This window comes from Tursiops truncatus, chromosome 15 (assembly GCF_011762595.2).
Source record: "Tursiops truncatus isolate mTurTru1 chromosome 15, mTurTru1.mat.Y, whole genome shotgun sequence".
In the NCBI taxonomy this organism is placed as follows: domain Eukaryota; kingdom Metazoa; phylum Chordata; class Mammalia; order Artiodactyla; family Delphinidae; genus Tursiops; species Tursiops truncatus.
Window position 1 is genome coordinate 72,570,011 of NC_047048.1, and position 12,010 is coordinate 72,582,020.

Here is a 12,010-nt window from a genome sequence, read left to right on the forward strand (position 1 = left end):
CTGGCTCATGGTAGGTCCTTAAAAATTATTTATGGGTGGGTAGGTGGGTGAGTGGGTGGGTGGGTGAGAGGGTGGGTGGGTGAGTGGATGGACGTTGGGTGGATGGTTGGGTAGGTAGATGGATGGGTGATGGGTGGGTGGTGGATGAATAGAGTAACCTTTAGGAACCACAGATAACTTCAGATTGATATTGCCTTTGAATCCTTAGTAAAGTTTCTTTAACTTCCCCTTGCCTCATTTTCCATATCTATAAAGTAGAGAGAACAACTTCCTCATTGAGTTGTTATGGGGAATAGAAGAGCTAAGGCCCAAGTAGTCCTTAGCAGAGTGCCTGGCTTGTAGGAACCACCTGAGAAATATAAGCTATCATTCATTACTATTTAAGGGAAATTTGGATTTGAATTGTATCCCATCTTCTGGAAGGAGGAGGGAAAAAGTTATGGAACTAAGAAAGCACAGCTGAATAGAGAAAAAATTATTTTCGTTTGAAATGCAGACATATTTTGCAAAAGCTGAGGCTGTAATCTCATTAAGTGTTTCCTCGGAGAGGTGAAATCACCTCCCGGCAGAACAAGCTGGGCTGTCGTCCTCACTCAGACTGCCTGCCCCTCCTCTGCCCTGGGCATCATATGGTGTAATTTCCAGTTTCAGTCTCACCGGTTCTAGCCAGGGGCTGGCAGATTTTCTTTCATTTCACCCAAGCCAGGTTGAACTGCCCAGAGCTTTGCCCAGGTCTGGCCTGGGGAGCCACAGATCAGTTTCACCTTTCCCACTTCTAAGCCTTTCTCAGCCTGCTTCCTGGGGGCCTTAGCGCCCAGAACGACCTCTGCCTGTGGGGCGCACATGCTGAACTCCTAAACCAGTGCTCCCTCCTGCTGTCGCTGACGCTGGTCTGAGTGCTGTGTAAAGCACCCACACTAAGGAGATGAGCTGATGAAATTTACAGACATGCAGCTTTTGTGGCCAAGACCTTCCTCAAGACATCTTGCATTAGAAATTGTCTCATCTCACGGGGGATCAGTTAGAAGTGGCCCCTGGGATCCAATTAGGCAATATAATAGTGGTTGCTGCTTTTAGAATCATTAGCTTCTTAATCCTCCCAGTGAGAGGTTAAAAAAAAAAAAAAGTGTGAGCATTCAAATTGGGCTCACAATTGAAGTGGCTGAAGCAAGGGCCCCAGGAGAATAGAAGACTAATAATAGCTCCTGTGTGTTGAGCAGTTACCATTTGGCAGGTACCTGCCTCCTGTGATCGTTGCGACAGCCCTGCAGGGATGAGATAGTACCCCATTTTGTGGATGTGGAAACTGAGGTTTAGAGAAAGGAAGTGATGGGCTCAGAGCCACACAGTTATAGTGCAGCAGAGTCAGGATCTGAATTTGGGTCTGACCCCTTCAGCCCACGTGCTTTTCTTTTTGGAAGCAACATTAAGATAACAAATTATGAGATTTGGATCGTAGATCTGGTCCACAGTAGGTGCATGGTGAGCATTTGTTGAATGCATGAATGAATGAACCAGCTGTGTGTGTCTTTGGGTAAGTCACATCGCACAGTCACGCACACACACAATCACACAATACACGTGCGCTCACGCACACAGACCCCAGCTCCGGTTTCCTCATATTACAGCAGATCATTTCTGTTCCCTTCTTGGCCCCAGTAGGCGTTTGAGTTTGTGACTTCTGGAATGGAGATTGATTTTTATGAACCCAGAATTGGGACTTTTTTGTAATTTGCAGTTCTTCATTAGCCTGTGGTCTAAACCCTCGCTACTCAAAGTCTGGTTTCCGGGCCTGCCATGTCAGCATCACCTGGGAGCTTCCTTGACCTAAAGACTGGAGTCTGCATTTTCCTAAGATCCCCAGGCGAATCCTGTGCGTATGAATGTTCCAGGTGCTCCGCTCTGTATCATCCACTTCCTTCGTCTGCACCCTGTTATCATTGTAATTAAGTACTTGCCTTATCTAGTTAAGTGTTTGTTTACCACCTGTCCCCCCACAGAGCTGGAGGGTCCATGAGGGCAGGAACTCTGACTGCTTTTGCTGGCACATGGCAGGCGGTGAATGAATGAACGAATGAACGAATGAACGAGCGCATCCTGAGGCTCTGGCCATCTGCTTAGCTAATCCTTCTCCCTTCGCCCATTGGAACCTGGGCAGGAGGAGGGGCTTAGAGTTTTAAATTCACGAGTAAATGGAGGAGGCTCTCTGCCCCTCCCGGCTGCCCCATTTTATGTGCTAGCCACATCCCTCAGAGACACATGGTAAAGCTTGAAATAAATAGATTTGACTACATTGAGTCAGGTCACCAGGACTGCTTTCACCACTGGCAACATGGATACAAGTTGCCATCAGTGATTCCGCCACTGACCCCAATCTTGTTGATCAAGGAAGTTCAATGGCACTGCCAAGTTTGAGAACAGGAGCCTGTGGTCAGTGGGAAGGGCATCTCCATCTACCAGGCACCAGATCTTACCAGTATCAAAGGGCTGCTGCTTCTACTGCATATGGTGTCTTCACCACCCCGAATATGCTTGGGGCTCACTTGAGGACTGAAGTCAAAGCGTCATCTGCCCTTATGCTGAGGGTTCCATGTTTGTGATGGAGTGACCAGGAGGAGTATGACCACTCCCCCTAGATTGCCAGCATGCCCTCTGGGTCTGTGACACTGGCATCATGGAGGGACTCTTGACCACAGTCCACGCCCTCTCTGCCCCTCTGGCAAGCTGAGGTACTATGACTGTGCTGCTGTCCAGAGCATCGTGCCCGCATCCAATGGCATTGCCGTGTCTATGAACCAGATCATTCCTGAGCTGCATGGGACGCTCTGTGGCATGGCCTCCCACGTCTCCACTTCAGTGTGTCTGTCTGGCTCTGACTTACCATTTGGAGGAAGCTGTCAAACACAACAGCATCCAGAAAGTGGTGATGAGGGCATCTGGGGGATCACCAAAAGACGTCCTGGGCTACGTTGAGGGCGAGGTTGTTCCTGCGACTTAAACAATGATGCCCACTCCTCCACCTTTCACGCTGGAGCGTGCGTTGCCCACACAATCACTGTCAGGCCCATTGCCTAGTACGCAGATGACGGATGGCTCCAGCTGCATCTGGGCCTCCTGGTCCACAGGACCTCTGCGGACTAACAGCCCTGAAGCACAGCAAGAGCTTCAGAGGAAGAGAGAGGCTCTCTGCTCTTGGGGGGTCCCTGCTCCACCTTTGCACGCAAAGCACTGAGCATGGTTGTCCTTTACACAGTCCCACCCCAGGTCCCTGAGGAAGGGAAGGAGCTTGGGGGCCCTACATTGGCACGGACCGTCAGGAGTCTCCATGAGGTCTGTGCCATCCTTGCCAGCGAAAAAAGGAAGAAGAAAGGGAGGGAACGAAAGGGAAGGAGATTATTCTATATATAATGCATTCATTTTCCAGGTTCTCAATTCTCCCAAGTGTCCCAGGATAAAAAAGTTAAATGTGATACCAGTTAAAAAAAAAAAAAAAGAGCCTGTGCTTTTCAAAAATCACACGGTCTGCAGAAGGAAAATCTCTCAGCACTGACTAAATGCCTGTTTCTTCCTTGCACAGTCTTCCTGGGGGTTGCTGGGGTGGAAGAGGACCATAGGTTTGCACAGCAGGAGAGGGAGAACTGCCCTGGTAGGGAAGGCTGATTGCATAACAGTTCAGAGGAACAGAGGAGGGGGAGCGAGGTGAACATGCAAATCAGGGTGCAGAGGTTGGGGGCTCGGGGAGGTGCTTGCTTCAGATTTCTAGAACGCCGAGTTAATCTAAGCCCCTAGGACTGTTTCCATAGATATCGATTTTTATGAATATTTACATATTTATTAAAGAAAACATATTCAAAATGTTTAATTCAGTAACTTATATATTACTAAACATAACTCAAATCATGGGCTTTTACCAGTAATGAGACTGGGGCTCTTTCAGAATGAGACCATCCTGTGGGAGGAGGAGGAAGGGGATGTGGGAGGCTCTGCCTGGGGCAGGAAACCCGGAGCAGGGAAATGAGCAGCGAGTGAGCACCTACTGTGCACCGGCACCTTTCCTTGGAGTTAGATCCCTGCTGTCCCGACTTCTTAAAAATGTGACACATAGTAAGAAACGTATTTTTACACAGGCATTCAGCACACACACAACACATTCTCACGTCTACAACTGGAACAAAAGTATCCCACAACTCCTCCTTACTATGAGCAATATACACTAATGCTGTCCAGCCTTTTTTTTAAAGATTTATATATTATTTATCTTTGTATTTTATTTATGTTTGTGTCGGGTCTTAGTTGCGGTACGCAGGATCTTTTGTTGCAGCAGGCGGGATCTTTCGTTGCAGCACGTGGGATCTTTCGTTGCAGCACGCGGGATCTTTCATTGAAGCGCGCGGGCTCTTCATTGCAGCACGCGGGCTTCTCTCTAATTGTGGCCTGCAGGTTTTCTCTTCTCTAGTTGTGGCGCGCAGGCTCCAGGGCACATGGGCTCTATAGTTTGCGACACGCGGGCTCCCTAGTTGCGGCACACGAGCTCAGTAGTTGTGGCGCGGGATTAGCTGCCCCGTGGCATGTGAGATCTTAGTTCCCTGACCAGGGATTGAACCCACGTCCCCTGCATTGTAAGGCAGATTCTTTTCCACTGGACCAGCTGGACTTCAGGACTCGCCCTCTCACCCCAGTGGCTTGGGACTCGAACAGAATGTGACTCTGCCAGGGAGGTGATTAAGGAGATGGACTTGGGACTCAGACAGCCCTTGGGTTCAAGTCCCAGTTCCTATGTCCACAGGCTGTGTGGCTTGAGCAAGGCACTTAGCCATTGGGCCCTCAGCTTCCTCGTCAGTGCAATGGGGATAATGACACTGTCGGCCTTGTAGCATTGCCACGAGGATTAAATGAGTTCACGCATGTAGGCAGTTAACACGGGCCTGGCACGTGGTGAACATCTAAGTGGGTGCTGGTTGCTGTTATGATGGTGATTGTCATTGTGGGCTGCTGTGTCCTGGTTGGGAAGCCAGAGTCGGGAGCCAGCACCTGAGTTCTGATCACAGCTCCACCCTTTAGGACCTGTGTGGCCTTGAGTGAGTTATGTAAACTCTGCACCTGCTGCTCTTCATCTGTAACATGGGGACGTGAAGAGAACCCTCCTCAAGGGGTGGTTATGAGGATTAGAATAATCCAGGTAATGGATTTAGAAGGCGGCTTGGCATGTAACAAGCACTGGGTAAATGATGGATACAGTCATCATCATCATCATCATCTCATTTAATCCTCACGCATCCTTGTGAGATAAATGTTTTTTCCCCATTTCGCAGGAGGGTACCCTGAGGCCCCTGCCCGATGTCTCATTACTTACTGAGCGCTAGAGTTGGAATTGCAGGTTGGTTTACAGAGAGGCTCAGAGCTCTGGAGGGCTTGGGGCCTTTCTCAGGAGGCAGAGGGACACCTCAGCCACTGCCCTACAAACCAGAGAGTGTGAGTCGGCAGATGGGTACCATCAGTAGACACATCATCTAGAACCTGCCAGGGCTCCACACTGAGGGCACTGCACTGCATTATTTAAAATGACACAGCACAGAATCCTCCCCAGTGAACTGTTCGTTGGTAAAATTATCCTCTTGGAAATGTCTCTCCCAGCCAAATTCTATCACGTTTTCATCATCTCCTGATTATTGCTTCCCAACCATGGTTGGAGGCTGAGTGCCCAGAGATACAGTGTAGAGCACTTGTATCAGGACCTCAGGCCCCTTCCATCTCCCTGCCCCACACTCTAGCTGGAGCCTGGGAGATAATCCAAGGTGGCTGGGCCAGCCCCACCTGAACCCAATGAACTGAAACTGGGGAAGGAGAGGAGGAATATCAAGGTGACATCAGAAGAAGAAGGAAAATAGGTGTTGGATAATCAGAGCCAACCAGTGTGGGCCTTTCTAGGTTTCTGGGGTTGCCTTTAAGGCAAGGAAGGGAGTGGGTCTTCATCCAGGAGTAGAAATGGCGCCAGCTGACAACTGGTCGTGTTACCTGGCTCCAGCACGTTCTTCCTGTCTCTTTTGCCCTCCTTTCTCCATCTGTACAATGGGTGGGGGGATGGATTCTACTCTGATGTTTCAAGATGCTCCAGGTTCTTTATATGTAGTCCTTCAGTTAGTATCTGGAGACAAAGCACACCCAGAAAAGGTTTTCAAGAAGGAGAGTGCTACAATGGTGTGCCTCAGATAAGCTTGTGTGGTTGAGAAAGTCCCTGGCAGCAACTCTCTGAGTTTCTTCCCCCTCAACCTGGCGTCTGAAGTCATAGCTTCTGGGGAACATCGCTCTGACAGCTCAAGCCCCTCAAATGTTTTTCTTTTTCCCCTCCAGGCATCACTACATCGGCTCTGAGTGTGTCCCAGCTCTTTGCAAGGTGAGTACCCTTGCTTTATCTCCCTCTCACGCTCTCTCCCTCTCTCTTTCTTGGAGGGCAGAGGCTCTGGAAGCAGACTCCCTAGAAAAGAATCCCAGCACTACTCTTACTGGCTGAGTGACCTTGAGCAAACGACCCCACCTCCCCAGGACTGAGTCTCGCCATCTGGAAAAGGGGGACAATCATGATGTCTGCCCCACGTAAAGGGTGCTTAGAAAGGGGTCTGGAACAGACTTTCCTGAGAGTGTTGGCTGTTGTTTTCTTCTTTCTTCTTTTTTTCAGTCTTTTCCTCCTTTCCTTCCTGTCCTTTCCTATCACAGACTTTCTCAATTCCTCTCTCCCTTCCTGCTTCCCTGTCTCTCCCTCTCTTGTCTTTTCTCCCTCCTTCCCTCTCTCTCCTTTTCTGTCTCCCTCCCTCTCTCTTTGCCCTCTCTCTCTCTCTCTCGTGCTCTGCCTCCTCTTCCTTCCTCCTGCCCCATCTTTCTCTCCCTGCCCCCCTCTATCCTTCTTCCCCCCTCCTCCCCACTCCTTCCTCCCTCTTCCTGCTCCAACATTCACCCAACACTCCTCGGTACCAAATCTCATAGGAGCACTGGAGACTCGCGAGATCAGTGAGACACAGTCCCTACCCTTGGAGAGCTTCCAGTCTAGTGGGGACAGAGACCAGTAGATCAGAGATCTCAATAGAGCGGACGGTACAAATGCTCCACCAGAGCCGTGCGCAGGGGTTAGTGGGAGCCCAGTGATGGACAGGGCTTACCCAGGGTCCTCAGGGGCTGCCCATCCGCACCCCCTAGTGTGAGAAGCCCCGGGTTTGGCAGGACGGTCAGCATGGCCCTCAGTCTGGATACTCAGCTCCTCCATAGCTGGACATGCTCCTCCCTGGATGAGACCGTAGGAGCTGTTTATAAGGAACACACTTTCTCAGCCTTCCTTTCCCTCCAGAAGATGTTTTGGGGGTTGTCGGTAGCAACTGAGGTCTGTTAAATCTACCTAACTTGTTTTATGGCCTTGGGGTTAGAGAGCTCCACTGTCCTCTCTCTGGCTTTTCACTTGAGCCCCAGCTTAATCCGAGAATTTCACATCGGTTTTGATGGGAAGCAGGAGCTGATCATCTCCGATTTCCACCTTCTACTTGCAAAGACAGGTATAAGTTGGGAACATTTTCAAATAAGGTTCTCTGCTCAGCACTAAGTCCCAATGCTCCAGATGCGTTTCCAGGCACCTCACAGGGTAAGAATCTTGACTGCTGAAACGCCTTCCAGTACTGATTCTGGCATCTCCAGCTCAAACAAGTTTCTTATGCATCTTGGAACAAGTTCCCCAACCCTTCGGCACAGTGGTTGTCAAAAAGAAAGAGGGCCTGAGAACATCTTTTTATAATGCTGTGAGCTTTTGCATCTGTCTCACGCCTGCCATCAGGCTTCGTATGTAGGAGGAGCTCTGGAAACCAACAGGTTTTTACTAAGGTGATGTAATCAAAATGGAATCAGATACAGGTTTGGGAATCTCGTTACCATCTACTGATAAACTCGTGGCCAGGATAGTTAGCTACAGTTTGTCAAGTTGCACAGAGGTGGAGTGGTTAAGGGCGTGGCCTCTGGAGCCAGGGTTCAAATTGTGTATCAGCTGTGTGCTTTTGGTTCCTTCATCTCTCTCTGCCTCAGTTTTCTTATCTGTAAAATGGGGATGGGAGCAGTAACTGCCTCCAAGAGCTGTCACAGTTGCTATCAGGTTTAAATGAGCCAGTCTACATGCAATAATTGGGACAGGGCCTGGCGTATCATAGGCCCAAGAATTGACGGCAGCACACAGAGCAGACCCAGGCTTTCCAAAGCATCTGTGCTTTGCAAGAGAGGGGGAAATAAGGGGAGAGAGAGAGAGAGAGAGAGACAGAGTGTGTGTGTGTGTGTGTGTGTGAATCTTCTGGTTTTAAAATATTGGCAACTTCAAATTAAGAAAAAATTGCACTGGCCAAAGAAATTATATCCGTAGATTCACCATCTTGTCCCCTTCCTGTTATAACAACCTACCTTGACTTTATTTATTGCTCCCTACAGGAGCAATAAGTACAGGGCTGGGTCAAGCCCAGGCCCGTCACTGAGAAGCAGCAAAGCTTCGTGATTACAAGTGTGGGCTCTGGAGTCAGACTTACGAGTTTAAGTTCCAGATTTCCCACTTTCTAGCTGTGACTTGCGGTTTCTGAACTTCAGTTTTCTCTTCTCTAAAATGGGAGTTAGAAGAGCCTCCACCCCAGAGAGTTGGTATCAGTATCCGATGCGATTCAGTGCACATATTAGGCCCATGTGACACAGTTCGTAGCCTGTGGTCAGAGCGCAGTGATCACTAGCAGTCATTATATTCCAGATGTCTTAGGTCAGTGGCCCGTTAAATCCTAGCCCTTCATGGAACCCATTATTCATCTTGGAGTAAGGAATCCATTTTCTTTCTTTGGTTGCAAGTAACAGAAATAGACCCCAGCTGATGTAAACACAAAAGGACTTTTTTGGGAAGATCTGGAGTAGCTCACAATGGAAGCAAAAGTGGAATAATCAGGCCTTGAGAAAGACCAAGAGTAGGACAGCTTCTAGGATCCAGGCAATGGGAAGGAACTAAAAATCAGTCTCTTCAGAATGTGGTTGTTGGAATGAATTATTCAGCCCAAGATTTAAATTCCCAGAACAGAGTCTGATTGGATGATCTTGCACCATGTGCCCACCCCATGGCCAAGAGCAGGGCATCTTGAATGACAATGCTGTCAAAGCTACAGTCAATTGGGAAGGTGTCTAAATTAGGGTAGATAGTCACGGTGGAATAGGCTGTACTGCAGTAATCAATAAACCTTGGTCTCAGTGGCTTAGCACAACAAAGGTTTGTTTCTTATATAAAGTCCAATGTGAATCCCATGAAACTCTCCGGCACACCTCTCCTCCACAAGCTGACTCAGGGATCCAGGATGTAACTGTGTTGGCTCCGCTCTCTCAACTGGTACCCTCCACAGTTGCTGCCGAAAGAGGAGAGGGGATGGTGTTATTGGCCAGACCTATGAATGGTTTATGCATTCTGTCAGGCAGAACCCAGTCATGTGGTTGAATCTGACTGCAAGGGAGACAGGAAATGTAATCTTCCTGGTGCCCAGGAAAGGAAAATGAAATAGGATTTGATGAACATGTAAGCTGTCTCTCCCCTGGAAAGAGTGAATACCCAGGGAATTCCCTGGCGGTCCAGTGATTAGGACTCGGTGCTTTCACTGCTGGGGACCGGGTTCAATCCCTGGTCAGGGAACTAAGATCTTGCAAGCCAAGTGGCCAAAAAAAAAAAAAAGAAGAAGAAGAAGAAAAGAAAAGAATAAATACCCCCAAAGGAAAATAGTGGTGGTGGTGATACCAGAATAAGGGGGGAGGGATGCTGGGTTGGGCTTGGGCTTGGAGATTTCATCTTCTCTCCTTCCATGCAGACCTTGCCCACGTGTCCTGCACAGCCAGCATCCCACTGCCATGGCAGCCTACGGCCAGACTCAGTACAGTGCGGGGATCCAGCAGGCCACCCCCTACACAGCTTACCCACCTCCAGCACAAGCCTATGGAATCCCTTCTTACAGTGAGTACCTGACCAAGCTCTTGCTTTCCCCCTGGGATCCCCACCATCATGGTCTTTATTTTGCCCTGTTGCTTCAGTGAAATGCAGAATGATAAATGCAGCCAGCCTAATTTTGGATTGGAGATAGAGGGGAAGGACAGACACTTTAAATATGGTTCAAGATCTAGGGCTTCCCTGGTGGCGCACTGGTTGAGAGTCCACCTGCCGATGCAGAGGACACAGGTTCTGCCCCGGTCCGGGAGGATCCCACATGCCACGGAGCGGCTGGACCCATGAGCCATGGCCGCTGAGCCTGCGCGTCCGGAGCCTGTGCTACGCAACGGGAGAGGCCACAACAGTGAGAGGCCCACATACCGCAAAAATAAATAAATAAATAAATAAATAAATACGGTTCAAGATCTAGAGACTATATCAAGACCTCTTTTGACTGCAAGAGTAAGACACAACCCAAGCTGGCTTAGGGAAAATGGAAATTTAATGATTTACATACTGGTAAATTTGGGGATACGACTGATAGCAGGTATGGCTGGATCCAGGTGCTTGAATGATATCACGAGGAAGATGTCTCACTCCATCTTCAGATGTTTTCCTCTGAGTTGTCTTTACCTCCACATGGGCTCTTCCCATGTGACAGCAGAGATTGTACCTGTCAGCTCCAGGTTTACATGCTTTCAGCTCAGCACTCTCAGCAGAAGGACATCTCATCTTTCCCAGTAGTTCCACCAGAATCCAATGTTGACCCTTAGCACAAGCAAGGAGGTAGAGGTGAGGGAGGTAATCGGAGGGTGAAGCATATGGATTGTATGTGAGGAAGGGATGGTTCTCTTAAAGGAAAACCCAGTGGTGGTGTCAGAAGAAGGAAAAATGGATGCTGGGAAGGCAAAAACAAGAGACATGCAACCTTGACAGTCAGAACACTATTGCCAAGAACTGGAGGCTCAGTGAACCAGGCTCACCATCCACTGCTCACCTGTCCCTGTGAGCATTCGTCAGGGTTCTCCAGAGGGACAGAACCAATGGGATGGAGCTGAGACAGAGAGATACATTTATCATAGGAATTGGCTCACCCGGTAATGGAGGCTGAGAAGTCCCTAGATCTGCAGTTGGCCAGCTAAAGACCCAGGAGATGGAAGAGGATGTCATTCCAGCCTGAGTCTGAAGGCTTGAGAAACAGGAGGGCTGACGTTGTAAGTTCTAGTCCGAAAGCCGGCAGGCCCAAGCCCAGGAAGAGCTCATTTTTCAGTTGGAGTCTGAAGACAGGAAAAGACCAGTGTCCCAGCTCAGCACTCAGACAGAAGGAGTTCCCTCTTACTTAGTCTGTTGTTCTATTCAGGTTTCCAGTTGATTGGATGGGGCCCACCAACATCAGGGAGGGCAATCTGCTTTACTCAGTCCGCTGATTCAAATTAATCTCATCCAGAAACACCCTCACAGACACAGTATAATGTGTGACCAAATGTCTAGACACCCCGTGGTCCAAGTTGACACATAAGATTAACCATCGCACTGGTTTTTTTGTTTTTTTGTTTTTTTGCGGTACGCGCGCCTTTCACTGTTGTGGCCTCTCCCGTTGCGGAGCACAGGCTCCGGATGCGCAGGCTCAGCGGCCATGGGTCACGGGCCCAGGCGCTCCGCCGCATGTGGGATCTTCCCAGACCAGAGCATGAACCTGTGTCCCCTGCATCGGCAGGCGGACTCTCAACCACTGCGCCACCAGGGAAGCCCCTGTGGCTTTTATTCATGTGATTTCTTCCATCTTAATTGATGTATCAACCAAAGCCCTTTTGGTAGCAAACAACAAAAATCCAATGCTAATTAACTTAAGAAAATAAGGATGTTTATTGCAAACAGAGCAGAAAAATCTTAGGGCTTTAGCTTCAGGCAGGGTTGGATCCAAGTATGATAATAGGAGGAATTAGTCTCTCTGCTTCCCTTTGTGTGGGCTTCCGTCTCAGGCAGGCTCTCCGCTGTGGTGCCAAAGGCAGCCCTAGCAGTTCCAGGCTGGAACTCCCCAAA

General features: G+C 49.1%; 1 protein-coding gene across 1 annotated transcript in view; it reads left to right on the forward strand.

The window, feature by feature from the left end:
- EYA2 (EYA transcriptional coactivator and phosphatase 2) overlaps positions 1–12,010 on the forward strand; it is a 174,735-nt gene that overhangs the window by 5,854 nt on the left and 156,871 nt on the right. Inside the window, exons 2-3 of the mRNA XM_073793066.1 lie at positions 6,352–6,394; positions 9,852–9,994. Coding sequence (XP_073649167.1) covers positions 6,352–6,394; positions 9,852–9,994 — 186 coding nt within the window. The remainder of the gene's footprint in view (positions 1–6,351; positions 6,395–9,851; positions 9,995–12,010) is intronic.